At 42.5% G+C, this 19,326-nt stretch overlaps 1 protein-coding gene across 2 annotated transcripts in view; it reads left to right on the forward strand.

The window, feature by feature from the left end:
* Positions 1-15,370, forward strand: part of nefma (neurofilament medium chain a) — a 36,253-nt gene extending 20,883 nt beyond the window's left edge. Inside the window, exons 2-4 of one of the 2 annotated variants that reach the window (XM_050053057.1) lie at positions 11,695-12,420; positions 13,310-13,434; positions 13,545-15,370. In XM_050053057.1, coding sequence (XP_049909014.1) covers positions 11,818-12,420; positions 13,310-13,434; positions 13,545-15,087 — 2,271 coding nt within the window. In that variant the 5' untranslated portion in view covers positions 11,695-11,817 and the 3' untranslated portion in view covers positions 15,088-15,370. Of the gene's footprint in view, positions 1-11,092; positions 12,421-13,309; positions 13,435-13,544 lie in introns of those variants that run through there. The other variant, XM_050053056.1, reaches the window with a different exon arrangement.
* Positions 15,371-19,326: the final 3,956 nt, after the last annotated feature.

Consider the following 19,326-nt stretch of genomic DNA (forward strand, 5'->3'; position numbering starts at 1 on the left):
TGTAGCACTCTCTTCAAAGCCAGACTACATTGGGAAAAACAGTGATTTAACGGCGCTAAGCACAGGAGCTGTTGGTCTACTTCTGCCTTGATCAGTTAGTTTCTTTTATTGGCTTTAGCATTCAAAAGTGTTAGTCTGGATTCACCAAAGTCACACAATAACACAAACAAACTAACTGATTGAGGCAGTGGTAGACCAGCAGCTCCCATGTTACGTAAGCTAAAATTACTGTTTTTGTCAATGGAGTCTGGTGGCTCTAATTGGAACATACATGCAGACTATAAACTGAGGCTGTTAACGGCTTTGCCATCAGATAAGGCTGTCTGTAGCAAGGTAAAGCAGTGGAAATATTCTCAGTACACTGAACACTTCATCGAATATTGATTGTTTTAGCTGGGACTTTTTTTTAGGTGGTTAAAATATGTTTTGTTGCCGACTCCTCCACAGCAGTACTTCGCTTAGCTTCCCTTGTGGTACTCCTGCCTGCTTCTCAGAAGGGGGGGGGACACGCAGACCGACATCTATTGTATGTAATACACCGGCTATGGATAAGCACCTCATATAAGACCACTTCAAAAGATCCAAACTATCCCTTTAAGGACTCTGCAATTTCCATACTGTAATGAAAAAACCCTAACACTAACCTTAAACAGAGACAATAACACCAAATGCAGTGTAATAACATCAGCAAAAATATTACAGAGACTTACAATATGAAGGGCAAATCTAGTGCTTGGGCTTCTATATACGGTGCTGTACTTAAAGAGTGTTATGGTACTCCAGACCCTGATTACCGTACTGCTGACTGCTGTGTGATCACAGAGAACTGGAACACAGTGCAAAGCTCTTAGGGTAACTGATGGTGACAAGACTGGAGGTCAGAGCTAATATTTTTATAACACATAGCATGAATAAGCAGTCTGATTATCAGGCCGGACCCTTAATCATTTGCTATAACACCCAATGCTGCATTGAATGCAAACAGTATAAATCACTGGAATATAGAAAGTGTGTGTGCTTTAAATTTGTTTTGCATTTACTCAGGGAGCTAACAGATTTACACCGCGCTCCTCACTTTGTTAGTCATATATTCTGTTGCGTAACCTCATTAAAAAGTGACAGATTGAAACTAATGTTGACATTTTATTGAAAGTTTGATGTCTTCCCTGCTGAGGAGGTACCTGCTGAAAGATACAACTTGTTATTTTTCAGGTTGCGTTTCAAAACATTGCAGAGGAGCAAATGATTTATATGTAGGTGTTGTCTTCCCAGGAAGTATTAATTTGTGAGCATGAATTATATTTGAGCGTAAATTACTAAATCCTCTGGATAAATTACCTGCCAGGCGCCACACAAGTCTTAACGTGTGAGTGACATAACTATCGCTTGGCTTCTCGCCAGCCATTCTCCCTGTGCGAGGAGAATGTGGAACAGTATTATTTCTGTGGCTACTCAGCCGTCCACAGAGGATCACCGACGAGAAAAGACGCTGCATCTGCCCGATCTACACACAGCGAGAGAGAGAGCGAGGGAGAGAGCTACTGATGCATTGCAGATAAACTGCAGATCCTAGTGTAACCCCTCCCTTTCTTTTCTCCTGTGCACCCCCCCGCGCCCGCACCCCCCACACTCTTGTTACTCTTTTTTTGCCCTGCCACCACTTATGACATCATCACTGCCTCCAGACCTCCCACTAACATCACCCCATACAGATATCTACAGCCTGTCACACCCTGCCTACCTCACCATCTGATGCACTTCACCTTACACCTCTCACCCATCCATCTAAACAGCCAGCACAGCTTTGACCTTTGCAAAGTGCTGCAGTTTCAAGTCTTATGCTCAATTGCAAATGTATTATTTCAGAGATCAATAAAAGTCAGTGTGTCATTGACATGCTTTCAACAATCTTTTTGTGAATTTTTTGCACTTTCTGCCTGAGAAAACTAAAAGACGAACACACTTAAAGTGCAATTAAAACATTAATATATGAACTTAATGCTCATCATAACTCTTTTTATGCCTCTCGCACAGATTGTCTTTGAACATAAGAGTCAGTAGTGAAGGAGGTGCTCAGATCCTTTAATTAAAGGGATAGTGCAGCTCTTTTGAAACTAAGCAATGTACTGCTCTGGAAGGGGCGCAGCAGCAAAATGTATTTAAGCCAAAGTCCAACCTAAAAAAATAATCCTAAGTGCTATACTGTAGGCAACTGGACTTGCTTAAGTAAATCCAGTTGCCTACGATACAGCATTTAGGATTATCATGACCTGGATGACTGATAAACTTCACCAACATTCTACCCATCTGTACTCTCGTCATAGCCACCAGACTCCATTGACCAAAACAGTAATTTTAGCTCGCTGAACGCAGGAGCTGCTGGTCTACCCCTGCCTCGATAAGTTAGTTTCTTTGTGTTATTGTGTGTGACTTTGGTGAATCCAAATAAACCCTCTTGAACACCAAAGTAACACAATAACACAAACAAACTAACTGATCCAGGCAGCAGTAGACCAGCAGCTCCTGTGGTCAGCGATGTTAAATCACTGTTTTTCTCAGTGGAGCCTGGTTTTGAAGAGAGTGCAATAACAGCTTCAGTTCCCTATCAGAAATTGCTGTCTGATGGCAAGGTAAAGACGTGAAAATGTTAAAATCATCATGTTAAACTGACGTAAACTGACACTGATTGGTTTAGCAGTAACTTTTTTTTTTTTTTTTTTTTTTTGTTAGGTGGCTAAAATACGTTTTGTTGCTGCCCCATCTACAGCAGTACATTGCTAAGCTTTAGTGTCAGTACTCCTGCCTGCTTCTCCAAACTGGAGGCATGCGACCAAAATCTACTTTATGTAATACGATGACTATGGGCACGTACCTGATACAACACTACTTCAAAAGATCTGAAATATCCCTTTATGCAAAAGTATCAATAAAAATATGCTAAGTAAAATACATTAGCAAAATGTACTTACAGTATCAAAAGTAAATGTAGCCTTTACGTAAAAATGCCCCACTCAGTGTGTTACACAATTATGTTTAATACATTAGTGGATTATTATGACAGATACATTAACATGTAAGCAGTATTTTAAGGTTGTAGTTGGTCGAGGTGGAGCTAATTGCAACTACCTGATCTACAACCCATCAATATATATTTCATAGGTTGATAATAATTTGTATAAACTAGTACTTAATCTGCAAATGCTAACCCACAGCTGAAAGCAGACCTCGACCAATTCACTATTTACTCCCGTTTGAATAATCTTTTCAAAAAATCAGTGTCCTGCTGTTTAAGGAAATTACTTTCACATCGTTGGTTTTGATCTCCTCGTTGCATTTATGTTACACCAAACTCAACTCTATCATGTTTCCCATGACGCCATCACCACTCTCTCAGAAGTCTTGTGCAAAACTAAATTTCTGGATCTCAACTTAAATTTGAAATCACGTTCTATGAATTCTAACAATGTGTGGCTGCACACCATGAATTTGTAGAGACTCACGGGCAGGTCAGTGAAGCTTGAACTGTGAAACGAGTCAATCTAGAGTCATACATTTCCATACTCGGAGACAATATATTCACAGGAAGTGTGGTTTCTGCAGATTTAGATTTTGTGTGTTTCTCTGAACCTAAAAGGCAACCCACATATAGATTTTCTCTGCCAATATATGCATCAGCAGAGCTGTGAAAACCTCTGGGAAAAAATTGTTAATCAATATACAACGAACCCCATGTGGGAGCTGAACATGCAATAATTTAAATCCTTCACTGCGAAGGCTCTGAAGTGCACACACATGCACAAACATGTGCACAGTGATGCAAATGGGGTGAACTATGTGATGTAGTAAAATGTTCCAAACACATCAAAATAAATATAGTAAATCTAAAAAATGTGTCACCTTTATGCTGTCATTGTGTAATACATGACAATCTGGAAGCAGGATATGCCTCAGGTGTAATGACGCATCAAGACATAGTTATGACCTTGGTGCCGTACGTGTTTATGTACTGCATCCTATGAAGGACGTCTCCGTGACAACTGCCTGTGCTGAACTGAAGGTAAATGATGCCAGGTGTAGCAGATGGATATTAGTGTTGTGGAGAGTGGAAAAAACAATGATGTTATCAAAGTGAACGTGAAGAGACAACCATTATGGTGACTGGGAGCCAGACAGTGACGTACTGAGAGGCAGAGAGGAGGTGGGAAGGAGACGCAGGGAGGGAAGGAGGAGGTAAAAAAGTAATCAAGAAATAAAAGAAGGGATGCAGAAAAAGAGAAGAGCAGCAGTGATAAAAAGGAAACCCAACGGATAACAACAGCCGCAGAGATGAAGGAGGCGAAGAAGACAATGTTCCTACTGGTGTCCTGAGCAGCTCAGTATTTATGGCTGTGTATGTGTCAAGTCATTCTGTCTGGCCACCTGCATTCGCCCCAAAACTGTCCTCTATGTCATCCTCAAGCACTGCTACCTGCACTTACACACGTACACACATACGCATTGAAGAGAGAGCTGATTTCATGAAATACACAATATGGCAAAAAGTATTTGGGCACATCTGTTTGTCTGCTTTTGTTTGGGGCTGTTTTTCAATTACATTTTGGAAAACAGAGCACTTTGCACCAACAGTTTGGGGGAAAACTTTCCTGTTTTAACATGACAATCCCCTAGTGCGCAAAGTGAGGTTTCCTAGTTTGGTGTAGGACTTGGCCATAAAAAAGGACATTGAAATGTTTGTTGTGGTGACGAGCACAAAAGAAAATGGAAATTATTAGTTATGGTGTAAACAAACGTCAGTGGGGCCATAAAGTGTGTCATACTCGCTAGTTTGAGAACGCCATATTGGCCTACTCTTGCAACTGTTTACCAATCCAAGTTCCTCTCTTTTACTGAACTAAGACTAACATTAGCTTAATTGCCTTGTTAACTTATCGTAAAACACTCAACAGAAACAAAATAAAACTCACGAAAACTATCTTAGTTAGCCTTGTTAGTCATCTAGTTAGTTAGTCCACCGTTTCAACAATCGCCAGCTCTAGTTTGGTCGAAATAAATCCTTAATTCATCGAGTTAGATGTATAAAATATGCTGGCTCTACATGCTGTTAACACCCACAGTCTCTCACTCTTTCTTAAGGCCAAAACATACCGGCAGCAAACACCACGCATCAAAAATACGCCCCATTATGGCGGCAAGATGTGTGGCGGCAGTCCTGGACGTGCCACCCCACAGCACTTTACGCCACTGTCCTATTTCCAGCCTTGCTGCCCCTGGAATTAAATGCACTTTCCCCCCACTCGCTCTCACCGTAGCAGCTCTTTTTCTCTGCTCCTATGGCAGCTCGACTCCTTTCCTCACCACTAATGCATAAAGAGAACTGTTGCTGTGTAATGTGTGACAAAAAAATGGATGAGGAGAGACTCGCTGTTTAGGGGAATAAATATCTCAAACTAAATGACCAACAATCCCGTCATTAAAAAGGCAATGACCAAAAAGATATTGCCTGGTGAGCCATAGCTCTGGAGATTGGCTCTTCAGGTGAGAAATCAAGTTTAATTAGGGGCTCGCCACTCATGACTTTTAGCTAATGCAGAGGTGGAGGAAGTACAGATCTTTCAGTAAAAGTAGTAATAACTTAGCGGCTGTATCGCCGGTGTGTTCTCAGCTTTAGGAGGCAGCTACGGTAACATTACATCATGTTTCAAAAACCATGAAAATAATAGCAGCATAACAAACAAGGAAATAACAGTTGCGGGGATATTTAAAAGTAATGGACTGCTTTTTTGAAAATGGGATGTTACTACTCCACTGCTTGATTGGTCGTTACTACAAAACCTAAGCTCAGTAAGTTTGTAACTTGCCACGAGTTGGTTTGTTTATAGTAGATAGTTAGCCCTCTAAAATGGTTGTCATGGCAACAACACACACATTTGAGTTTCTCAGGACAGTCAAGGAATGACCCACCCTACTCTGTACAGCCTTACTTTATCTCTGATTGGCTTACCCTGACATTCTTACCCTAACCAGTCTCACTCCTCTACCCAGGCAACAAAAGCAACAAGTGCTAGCAAATCACAGGGAGAGTTGAGCAAAAACTTGCCAGCAGTACACATAAAAATTTTGGCCATGTAGTGTAAAGTAAAAAAATGTAAAGGCCTCACATTTGTCTTGTGCAAAAACAGGTTTTCATTGCACTTACACCCAATTACTTAAAATTCCAACTTTTGTTTACATTCATCAGCGTACTGCTGATATACAGAAAGCGACATTATTTACATTTCAGCTAAATCGCTTGTGTGTAGCGATCATGGTTTTTGGCGCCATCCATGACATGGATTAATCGTCTGGCTTCACACAGTGGTGGGCTGAGCATCATCATAGTAAATCTTAATTAAGATCCCTGTATTTGCTTCCCGCTCTATCTCAATCTCATTCTTCCTCTCCACTGACTCATGACATTCTCTGTTCCTCCTTATGAATACATTAGGGACAGGAGTGCAACTGGCAGCAGCCGTGTTAGCTGTATGACACATCACAGCAGCTGTGGAGGAAGTAGTCACATCCTTGACTTAAGGAGCAATCAGGGCTGTAGTGCTGGAGTCCAGTCTCGAGACCACTTTTTTGAAATCTTGCACTTGTCCTGGTCTCTTGCTGCTGATTTGGGGTTAGTTGTACCATGTTGGCTGATTCTTCCAACAAGATGTGCAAAACAAAAACCTCCCTCCACTACTTTGTCTTTGGCATTGAATCAATTTTGCAAGCAACGCTGGCTCTGAGCTCAACAACTGCTGCCTGCTGCAGTCTGCTAACATTAACATCACTTACAGCAAGTCACGAGCTACCTCAGCTAACATTAGAAGGCAAAATGGGCATAGCGTGAGTTATTACACTGTTTGGCCCCACAAAAATTAGCTTCAAAGTCTGACGCACTTCCTGGATGCCTGGTGGAAACATGGCACCCACTGCCCACCCTCCGGTCTCCACTGGTTAGCCTTGTTAGTTAGCCTTAACCACTCTGCATTGCAAACCACCTGGGTCACGTGGGAGCTAGCTAGTTGCGTCACTCATTCTGTGAATACCACTGGTAAAACTGTCCCTGTGATGGGACAGCGTCGCTGCAGAAACATAGTGGCCACCCTGTGTTAGCACCATTAGCAGTGCTGTCACTGCTGGCAGTGCTAACAGAGCTAACACAACAATGCTAAAGGGAGTTTTGGGTTCAAAACTGGGCCATTTACTTGCTAGGTAGACCTGAGGGGAGACCGCAAAGGTGGGCACAATGTCTCCACAGCAACACTGTTTGGTCAGGAAGACGTTGCTAGCGGTAGTCGCTGAACAAGCAGCACTGCTAGCTTGCTCTCACCAGGCCCAGACAACACACCATGCAGAAAACTGAAGAGTAGTTAAATTAATCTATAGAGCAAGATGTGTCATCTCTCAAAAATATTCTCTGCAGATAACTGATTAATGGTTTACACTAACATCCTTACCCATGGCCTTTGAATTTCTGAAATTCTGGCTATGGCACTGATACTACTGACTTTTGATTATTGTAGGATGCTTTAGATATAATACTTTATTATCCTGCTTAGACAAACACTGCGACACTGCTACTTATATGTGCCACTCAACGGTATTTCAGCTCAATAAAAGGACACGCTGTCCTTGCATTCTGTGTATCAGCATATATAACAACATACCCCTGCACTATGTCACCTTAAGACGCCCATGCCTTGACCTCATTCTAAGGAGAGTGCACTCTCTGTGGACTGGTCTCTGCAGATTAGAAGCTGGGACAGACTGGGGCTGACTGGGATGGGCTCGTCTGCTTCTGCTCGAGCCTGCTTCTGCTGCAGTGCCATTTGAAAACACTCCAACCCTTCTGCAGTGCGCTGGAGCCCAGAACTGATGTTGAATGACTCCCCTGTTTTTGCCCAACCCACACATCCCTCACTCCGCCGTGTACATCACACCACCGCCGCCCTCGTAGGGCATCCAAAAGCACCTCCAGGTCCTGAGTGAACGGCCCAACAATGAAATATATGCGTCGAAAAAACCCTGCCGCCAGCAGGAAGGCCTGAGCGGAGAAAGTATCCAGAGCAGTGGTCAAGGGCACTGTTAACATCAGCATGCGAAGAGACTCTGGGTGCGGCTGCTGGGAGCATAAGCATTTACAATACATATTAGTGCTTAAAATAGACAGACACGCACACACAGGAGAAAGCCATTGTGATCGTCTCTTCATCCCTCTCTGTCTCGCTCTCTTTCTATTTCTCTCTCTCTCTGCCTTTCTGTCTCTGGAGCAATCTAAAATTGGCCATGCTTGATGCATTAGGTCTGCTTGACTAAAGCTTGCAGTGGAAAGCCAATGAGGGAAACAAGAAAATGTAGACAGGTGATTAATGGTGAAAGTCTAATTCAGTGTTGAGAAGCAGACTAAGTTCTCTACTTGCAGGCAGAGTTTTAAAAGTGATACCTTATATATGCCTGATTTACTTCTGTAAGGAAATTACCCCCGAGTGCAAGAATTGCCACTTAACTAGTGACATCCAACACGTGTACAAGTTTATGTCTCGATCCATCGCTGTTTGTACTTGCAGGACTTTCAGTGCGGCTGCACTTGTGGAGGAGTGCTGTGAGAATTCTGACAGAATTAAACACAATAAGTAATGGATCCCCTAAAAGCACTAATGCAGCTGTTTTTGCTGCATTACTTCCAACAATTGGTAATCGTTCCCGCATCGACCGGAGTGACCTGAGATTAGAGCGAAGCATCGAGATTGATGGAAGATCAATAGCCTGTCAGTGGGGCCGAGCCACCAGACGGGCAGCCCCGCACTGACACTTCACTAATCGCGGGGGAAAGGCCTCAGCAAATGGACGGAAAAGCCACACAGCCCACATGGCTTTGCACCTACAGTAGTGGGGATCCTACAAATAGCTTTAGAAACACTCCTCCTAGAAGGGAAAGTGTACATGATGTGCTTCTGTGTGGTGTACAAATATTAACACTATACAGTAAAGCTGTGCAGTTATCTGAGTTAGCTATAGTGGCTCAGTGAGAGAGGCTCATTGGAAGATATGTAAAGCTTAGTTATGAAGTCAGTTACTTGACATGGACAAAAGTACATTGACAAGGCAAATATTTATTCAGGTTTTGGTCAAATTTGTATTTGTATTACTTTGTACTTCTGGGTTTTGTGAGACTTTTTCTAATAACAAAAAAGATCAGTATCAGTTTGTTTAGAGAATCTGTTTGGCAAGGACAAAGGGCATGAGAAGATCACTGAACGGGCCTACAAGGCACAGGCCCAGGGGCCCAATATGTAAGGGGGGCCCCCTTGCTCTCGCATGCAAAATGTCACTGAAATTAACATAAACCGGGAAGAGATTAAAATGACCACAAAAAGGGGCAAAACAATGACCAAAAAGACATTAACTCACCTCAAAGAGACACACAGCAACCACAAAATGATGCATTTTGACTACAACGAGATGCAAAACACAACACAAAAAAGTGTGTGTCTTACTTCTATATAGGAGTGGTGGGGGGGTATTTTGCATATCTGCACCCTTGAGCCCACTGCCTGATAATAACCCACTGCTGATGTATAATCAGCCCACTGACAAAGAGCAGTGGGCTGATGATACATGGACTAGAACTTGACTGCATATTTTTACAATGATAAAAAATTAATATGGAAAATTATGCTGCATATAAAAAGCAGATCTGTCCAATGTGCTGTCCAAACGATAGAGAAAATAAGTTTAACTTTGTTTGCTACTGTCCTTTTACTTGTGAGTGATATTTTCTCTAGTAAGATAAAAATAGATGTTGTAAATATGGAAAATGCAAACAAAACTGAGTCAGCTATTCACATATGAAACATCTAAATTAGGCTGATGTCTGGAGAAAGCCTGTGAGAAGAGAAAAAAATGCACTTTATTGAGATAATAGGTAAATATTTGGTAGTTCCTTATATGAACAGCTCATTTGGGATATTGTTTTTGTTTTGTTTTTAGTTTGTGTGGCTTTACTTGTCCCTTTTTCACATTTTCTTAATGTAAGACCGAAAGACATATATAAAATAAAAGTGTCTTGTAATCCCATGTAAATCCAAAAGTTAAAAAACTACAATAACAAGTACATTACTTGTTTAATGCTTCTGTTTATGAGATGTATGAAGTACATGTTACCTGTTATATCTTCACATTTTGCAGTGTTTTGACAGGCTGCTGGATGAACATTTCACCTTTTATGCTTCACTGATGTTATCTAAAATGAAAAAAGACATTAAAATTAGTTTTGAGACATGAATGAATCGATTTAGGAAGCAATGAGTGGACCTGAGTTCTATTAAACATCTACTGAGGATCAACAAGTTTGAAAGCTAAAAATGCAGAATGTCAATAAAACACATTTTTAAGAATAATTAACTGAAAGAAAAAAAAACTGCTGGTGCTTCACTTTTGTGACTTTGAATGTTAAAAAGCACAAGTGGGAAAATATATCAACACATATTTCTATAATTCACAGAATATTATGCCGACTCCTGCCACCACAATCACTCATGTAGTGGGACGTTTGGAAACAGGCGTGAATGAGCTGAGGATCACTTCATGTAAGAAGTTCAAGTGACAAGTCAAGCACGGCAAAGTCTTCACAGTCCTCAGACTCTGTGTCAGGAATATTCAGTGCAAGTACAGAAAAAATTGCTAGGTTGTTCAAGTTCACGCATTCATAGTTCACTTCAATAAGCTTTACAGAAGACTGCTGTCATGTCATCACAGAGAGTTTTTCAGCCGAGGAAACAACACACTGCTGTTTGGCTGGTCGCTGTCCGTGGTGCTGAAATGACTGGAGCAGTAAAGCAAGGATTGTTTCATAACATCAGTCAGATTCATGACTTGATTTATGGATTCATGATGGTGAAGTTCTGATGAGATTACAGCTGATTTTTACTTTAAAGTGCTTGTTTTTTTTTAGTTTTTTTTTTACAGATAAACTTATTAATATCTATGTGTGTGTGTGTGTGTGTGTGTGTGTCTTAGTAAATCTGACACTCATGTATCGCTTGCAGCCCACGTGGTTGAGACTGAGCGGGACCCCGGACCATTAGCAGACGGCCAGAGGGGGATGCGCCCTCCCCTCCCTTCCGTCAATGGACGAAACAAAACTGCTTGGACTTGCCTTGTTAGCGGCACAGCCTCTGATATATAAGGAGCAGGCGGAGGAGCCCTCAGTCGCTGTGAGAGCCACACACACACATAACACACATACACCCACATACATACTCGCCCACCGCCTTCACCTCCTGCACCGTCCCCCTTCATTCCTGCGCACATCCCGGGCAGTCTGACCGGATGAGTTACCCGGTGGACACGGTAGGGAGCCCCTTCAGGAGAGTTATGGATACTAGGACGACCGGCTACGGCTACAGCCGCTCCAGCGGCACCCCCTCCAGCGGCTTTCGCTCCCAGTCCTGGTCCCGGGCAAGCCCCGGCTCCACCATGACCACGTCTTACAAGAGGAGCGTGAATTTGCCTGTGTCCCGAGCTTACGGCTCAACGGTGCTCAGCTCCGCCGACAGCGTTGATTATAGTCAAACCTCCATCCTGAACGGAGACTACAAGCGATCTAATGAGAAAGAGCAACTTCAAGGGCTCAATGACCGATTTGTTGTTTACATTGACAAGGTGCACTACCTGGAGCAGCAGAACAAGCAGATCGAGGCGGAGATCCAGGCACTGCGGCAGAAGCAGGTGTCTCGCACCCAGCTGGGCGACCTCTACGACCAGGAGCTGCAGGAGCTGCGCTCCATGCTGGAGCAGATCCACCACGAAAAGGCGCAGATCCAGCTCGACACCGACCACATCGAGGAGGACATCCAGCGGCTCAGGGACCGCTTTGACGAAGAGGCTCGCATCCGGGAGGAGACAGAGGCCATCATCCGCGTCCTGAAGAAGGACTCGAGCGAGTCGGAGTTGGTGAAGTCCGAGTTGGAGAAGAAAGTTCAGTCGCTGCAGGATGAGATCGCCTTCATCCGCAACAACCACGAGGAAGAGGTGAGCGACCTCATCGCCCAGATCCAGGCGTCTCAGGTGACCGTGGAGAGGAAAGACCTGCAGAAGGCAGACATCACCGAAGCTCTCCGGGAGATCCGCAGCGAGCTGGAGGGCCACTCCAACCAGAACCTGCAGCAGGTGGAGAACTGGTTCATGTGCCGCTACGCCAAGCTCACCGAGGCTGCGGAGCAGAACAAGGACGCCATCAAGTCCGCCCGTGATGAGATATCCGACTACCGCCGCCAGCTGCAGTCCAAGACGGTGGAGTTGGAGTCTGTCCGCGGGACAAGGGACTCGCTGGAGAGGCAGCTGAACGACATCGAGGACCGCCACAACAGCGACCTGTCCAGCCTGCAGGTAGGAGACAGCTCCGTGCAGCACCAGAGCCGTGCGTAAAGATAGCCAGAATAGAATTTTACATATTAAATAGCATATTATTTAATGTTTTAACAAATGTTTTGTGTATTTAAAAGTTAATAATGGGAGTCTGGGTTGCTGTCATGGTGACTGACAGGATGGATTAAGTTAATTTGCTTTTTATTTCACATTTATTTTAGGCCTATATCTTAATGACGCACTTTTTATTTGAGAGACTTAAAAAGCGCAAATTAACTTAATAACAGTAAATGGATTGTATTCCCTTTGCTATATCATGGTTAAGGACTTGTGTTGAAACATTTTTTGCTGCGTAACGACTGCCATGAGCGCATCATCACTGCGCTGACTTTCCAAGTGTGAGGAAACAGTTAAAGGGAGACACTGCAGCAGTCTCTCTCTCTCTCTCTCTCTCTCTCTCTCTCTCTCTCTCTCTCTCTCTCTCCCCCTCTGTATTGCTGAGTCAGAGGCATGGGTCGATGCCTTCATTGGCTCTGTCCTTGCATCACACCACTGAGATTTTGGGGGGGTGGGGGTGAGGGTGGGGGGGTGTATTGACAAGTGTGGAGGCTGTCCTTGAAAAAGAGGCATTCAACATCTCTAGAATACTGTATTGCGTCAGAATATATTAAAGCAGCAGCCTTCGGTGCACAGAGTGGAGTTTATACAAATGTGCAGAGAGAATAAAAAGATAGGAGTTTAAATTAAAGGTGAATTATAAAAGGGTTCTGGAAGTGAGTTTTGATAATCCGTGAGCAGTGATATTCAAAGCAGCATGAATGGATCTGAAAAAGAGGATGTAGGTTCGTCCTGCAAGTCATTCTGTCGCAGTTAATCGACCTTGTGTTTCGTCTGCTCTGTTTTTCCTCAGGAGACAATTCACCAGCTGGATAATGAGCTCAAGAGCACTAAATGGGAGATGGCTCGTCACCTGCGCGAGTACCAGGACCTGCTCAATGTCAAGATGGCCTTGGACATTGAGATTGCTGCATACAGGTACATACTGACACGCATCTAACATTTGAAAAGTACTAGAAATAACATTTAACGAAATTTACGCCAAAAGTGATGACTGAATGCACAATGCATACATCTGTCGTCCCCAGGAAACTCCTTGAGGGCGAGGAGACCCACTTCAGCACTTTCCCCTACCGTCAGGCCGTTACCCCAACCAAAATCTCCAAGTCTAAATCAGACACTACCAAGCTTAAGGTGCACCACAAGTTTGTAGAGGAGATCATCGAGGAGACGAGGGTGGAGGATGACAAGTCTGACATTGACGAATCCCTGGCAGAGATAGCACAAGAGCTGTCTGCCACACTTGGAGGAGAGGAGGGAGAGGAGGAAGAGGGCGAGGAGGGAGCAGAGGGTGAAGGAGAAGAGGGAGAAGGCGAAGGTGAGGAGGAAGTTGTAGCCGCCACTGAAGCCAAAGTCAGCGCTAGCGCACCTGGCGAGGAGGAAGAAGAGGAGGAGGAAGAGGGAAAAGGTGGTGATGAGGAGGAAGAAGGGGAGGGAGAAGGTGGCGAGGAAGGAGAGAAGGAAGAGGAAGGTGAGGGAGAAGGTGAAGATGAGGGTGAAAAGGGGGGTGATGCAGGGGGAGGTGATGAGGGAGAAGGAGAAGAGGGAGGAGAAGGGGAGGAGGAAGTTGAGGAGACAGTGCTGTGCTCCAAAGCTCCAGAGTCTAAAGCCTCTCCTGACAAAGAGAAGGCCGGAGACAAGGAAGGAAGCGGAGGAGAGGAGGAAGCTGGTGCTGAAGAAGAGGGTGGTGATCAGGATGAAGATGCAGGCAGTGACAAAGTATCCAAAAGCGAAGATGAGAAGGAGGAAAAAGAGGATGCAGACAAAGGTAAAAAGGAAGATGAGAAGACGGTAAAAGATGAGAAAGCGGATGACAAATCAGAAGAAGCTGTAGCCAAGACGGAAGCTCCCAAAACAGAAGCAGCAAAGTCCGAAGATAAGAAGGAAGAGGCTGCCAAGACTGAAGCATCAAAACCTGATTCTCCCAAATCTGAATCCCCAAAGCCTGGATCCCCCAAGTCTGAGTCACCTAAACCTGGATCCCCCAAGTCTGAATCACCTAAACCTGGCTCTCCTAAATCTGAATCCCCCAAGCCTGCATCATCTCCCAAATCTGAGTCCCCCAAAGAAGGCTCACCAAAAGCTGGATCCCCCAAACCAAGCTCCCCCAAATCAGAATCCCCGAAACCTGAATCTCCAAAAGCTGAATCCCCAAAGACAGAGACCGCCAAGCCTGAGGCCCCTAAAGCTGCTGAAGACAAATCAGAGAAGAAGAGTCAATCAACAGATGACAAGAAGGTAGAAAAGAAGGACGTCGCCATGAACGGCGAATTAGACAAGAGCAGCCCAGAGGAGAAGGAGAAGAAGGACGAGGAGAAAGAAGTTGACGTGATCGCTAACGGCGTGGACGAGAGCCCCGTCAAGGAAGACGGCAGCCAGAAGGTGGTGATCACCAAAACCGTCGAGACGATTACCACCGGAGAGGATGGCTCCAAGCTCGTCACCAAATCCGTCACTGTGACCGAAACAGTGAAGGAAGACGTGGAGGAGGTGATGCAGGAGAAGGTCACGACCAAGAAGACGGAGAAGCACTCCACCCAGTCCATCAAGCAGGTCACCGAGGCCGAATGAGCGAACTCCGCGACCAGAGGAGAGGACACGAAGACAAGCAATCAACTCAGAACTAACATAACAAAGAAAAATCATACAGCTAGAGCGATGTAATAAAGATAACCACTCTCAAACATACAAAAACAAAATCATAGAGAGAAGCCAAAACTTAAAAATGCTACAAATTTCCAAACTGCATGTTGAGTGACAGCTTTAAATGGGCTTCGCTGCAGATGTGGTCGGGAGCAAGTGACTGAGACATTTTATCCTCTTTTTCCTTTCTTTCTGCAGTTTACGGGCGAGCTCGCGGGCGGGAGGGCGGGAGGGAGGGGGGTCTCTGCATGCTAGCTCAGGAGAGTGGAGTACTTTCCTCTCTTATCTGTATGTATGGTAGAAATACACTGTAAAAAGAGTAAATATGTAAAAGGAATAAATGCAATGTGGGTGGGAGAGTGAGAGAAATATTATTCAAGTTGAGAGGTTTTTTGAGTTTAAGTATTAAGGGGGTGGGTGGGAGGGAGGGCAGGACAGGCGGGTAGCAGGGTCCTCTACAAAGATACTGAAGACGCCTTACTTGACATGTGAAGATACCAACTGAGCCAAAAAAAGAAAAGAAGAAACTAACAAATACACAACATACAGAGTGATGATAGAGACGGGCAGCGGTATGATAGACACATGACCATATACATCCAGTAACTGAAGCAGTTAAAGCTTAAAACGAAAACCTGAAGAAACTCCTAGCCTTAAACATGCTTTTTATCAGTGTCTGTTATGTTTACCTGAGTGCAACTGAAAAATAAAAACTGTAAATGCGCAGATTCATGCATTCTTGTATGCATAGGATGGACTTGAATTTAAATACAGAAATAAATGAGGTGCTACTGTTTGCAATCCCATGACTCATCATGAACGATTTCCCAGCAGCATTTGCTTAATAAATGTCATAATGAAGTCAAAAAAAAAGATTGTGTCTTGTCATTTTATATTATTTGAGTTGTGACTTTAATAGTTGATATGCTTTGAAGAGCTTTACAATCGTCATCATCATCAACCATTGTTTACCCAGGGTAAACTGACTGCACATTAAGCTCCTTTAATCACATTTATACGGGCTACAAGAATATATAATATGTGATAACAACCACAATACGATGATGAAAAAGCCCATTTAAAAAAACAAATAACTAGCAGTGATGTCTGGCAACAAAGATAAACAGCAATAAAAAAAAGTAAAATGATGAAAAAGTTGAATAAAAAGCTAATTTAAAAAATACCTGCCAGGTAGAAATGATATATTTTGACATAAACAGCAATAAAAAGAATTAAACGCAGAAAATAAAAACAATAAATAACAACCCTGTCAACCCTGAAATTAACAAAATAAAGATTAAATGTTTAGTTACAGAATTAATGGCTTTAATTAAAAAAAAAAATAAAAAAAAATAAACATCCCAAAGTGAGATCATGTTAAACTAATATTCTAATTATTTTAGCTAGAAAAAAAGAAAATAAATAATAAAAAATAAATTATGTTAGTAAATACTGAAAAATAATATTGCTATCAATATGTGAAGACAGATATTAATGATTATCAAATGGGAATATTAAATCAATAAATAATTAAATATCATATGTGATACATGAAAGCATTTGCTCTGACCCAGATGACCGGTACATCTTATTTTGGATTTCACACTTAACATGAAGTTCTATTTTAAGATTCAGAATGAATATTAAGACAAAAAAATATATAAGAAAATTACAGTATGGTGGTTGTATGATGTTTAAAATTGTATATTTTATACAACATTTTAGGTCGACATGTAAAAGCCCAACTAGGGACAAGAGTTAAAAATCATAAATAGCTATAAACTCTCTGTGCGGCACATCAGTCCCATACTCTGTATTGGAACTACATTAAATTACATCATCCCTTTCCCTATCACATAAAAATAAAATTAAATAAATACACAATAAAGGAGCTCTTAAAATTAACACAAGTTATCAACCAAGGAGCTGACTTATCTAATCTAATATAAAAATTTCACGTATTTCCTTTAAATTAATGCCATTAATCAATTCCATGACATTTTTAGTGGATACTTAATTTCAGAGAGTGATAACATTTAACAACCATGCGGAACGGAAGGGCAGAATTTATTTCTATAGGCTTATGAGTTCAAGTATTGCTGAAACATATTTCTTCAGCTTTAAATTGGATTATTGTGCTGCTGAACTCGCCTCGAGGTTTAAAATATGTGGCTCTGTCTTAATTTTCTGTCAACAGCCAAACTTATAGCAGATGTTATCGCTGAGAGGCTGGGTGCAAAGAGATAACACAGAATCAGTGTCTAATAATTTATACAGTCAGTTTCTTAACAAGCCACCAGGGCTGTATGCACAATACCTGATGCACAGAGCGGCTGCTGCAGACTGTCGACACTTAACGTCTCCTCAGGGGAGTAAAATAACAGAGCAGCTGCAGGGTGATGGCAGGTGTCACAGGATAATGTGCATCAGTGTGGGTTTGTGTGTGTGGATGGTCTCTAATCACATTACAGGAGATAATAGATGTGGAGCAGAATGTAAACTGTGACTAGTCTTTTTGTAAATGAGTAATTTCAGGTAATTGCAAAAACAAGGTTTTGGGTCGTCTTTTATCAACATATAATTACTCCCAATGAGTGCCGGTTTTACATTTCACATGTAAATGGAATAATAAAACAGCACACACTGTCACATCAGAGTAATCATTATAATCACCATTTCTCTTAGTGTGTCACTAAAAGCATGCAATTACAGTAACTAATGAGTGGCACCCTTAACTACTGTGTGTGTGTGTGTGTGTGTGTGTGTGTGTGTGTGTGTGTGTGTGTGTGTGGGCCTTCATTTGGTAATCTTTGTCTCAGTTTAGATACCAAAGCCTGGACAAAATCTCAAGGCACACCTGTATTTATATCTGTGCATAATACCTTCTACATGTTATCGCTCTTACCACGACATAAGACAATAAAAATTAAAAAAAAAAAAGACAGGTAGCTTTCCTGATACTGTCTACTGACACGTTTTCGCTTGTCTTTTAGTGGTAGGTCGTCTTTGCTGGTGTTTTCATTTCTCTTGTCCTACTCATGGCTTTCTCCTTTTACAGTAAATGTTATCATCCCTCACACTGGCTGCCAATCAGGGCTTTTCATGTGTCAAACACTTACAATTCTCATGCACAAACGGCGACAAATAGGTCCTCCGTGAAGGTATTTTTTAAATTAAATAAAATTAAATTACATTTTTTTAGCTAGAGTTTGCCTCTTTATTAGGAAATGGGTGGGCACAACATACTGATACAGTCAATTAAATATTCATTCATAATTTTTTGTATAGGCCCAGATGGACCACTGCTCTAATCGATGAGACAATGTAAGCTTCCCTCTGTACTGTGATACCATTGGTGGGTGTACTCTGGTAGAGACAAATTAGTTGCGACATGAAAAAGCTCACAAAAAAGTCTGTGGATTATCTTAAATAACTGGGTCATGCTTTCTGGAAAGAGACATTGCTGTTGAGTTTTTCAAATGTACTTTTTTGGCGCTTTGAGCTCCACAAGCAGAGTGCTATCTAGTTCCATTATACTGGAGAGAAGGCAGACATCTCTACAGTCGATATCGCCAACACTTGGCAATAATCTAGATCAGGGTAGTCACACATATAGCCTTGGCGCCAGAACCGGCCTACAACAGGGTCCAGTCCTGCCCACTGGATGACCTTGCACACCTAATAGTGATGCACTTGTGAAGGCCAAGAGGTGCCAGGTTTCAGGAGCAAGTTAAGCACTGAGTAGCTTTTCCACTCTGACCAGAAAACAGTACTTGTCTTTCATTAAGTTTGGTGTGGTGTTGTCAGGATCGGGAGTGGAAATATAAGGAAAAATGCATATGTATTGACAGTGAGTAGTCGACTGACTGAATGTGGGAAAAACTGAGCGATATTGTTGAAATTGCATTTATTCTGTTGACGACATCACAGGTGGTTTGTCATCTGTTTTACAGATGGATTAGCATTTTTAAAATGTACCTCTTTAAACAAAAAAAGGGAAAAATTTGCCACCTGTGGTCAAATCAGACTGTATGTGGCTAGAATGAGTTTGACACCATTGATCTAGACTGATAAATAGCACCACAGGTATGAGAGAAAATGTATTTTTGATTTGGGGTGAACTGTCCCTTTAACTCATATGAGGCTGTTACACTCATTAAATCAATC

Source organism: Epinephelus moara, chromosome 9 (genome assembly GCF_006386435.1).
Source record: "Epinephelus moara isolate mb chromosome 9, YSFRI_EMoa_1.0, whole genome shotgun sequence".
NCBI classification, from domain to species: domain Eukaryota; kingdom Metazoa; phylum Chordata; class Actinopteri; order Perciformes; family Serranidae; genus Epinephelus; species Epinephelus moara.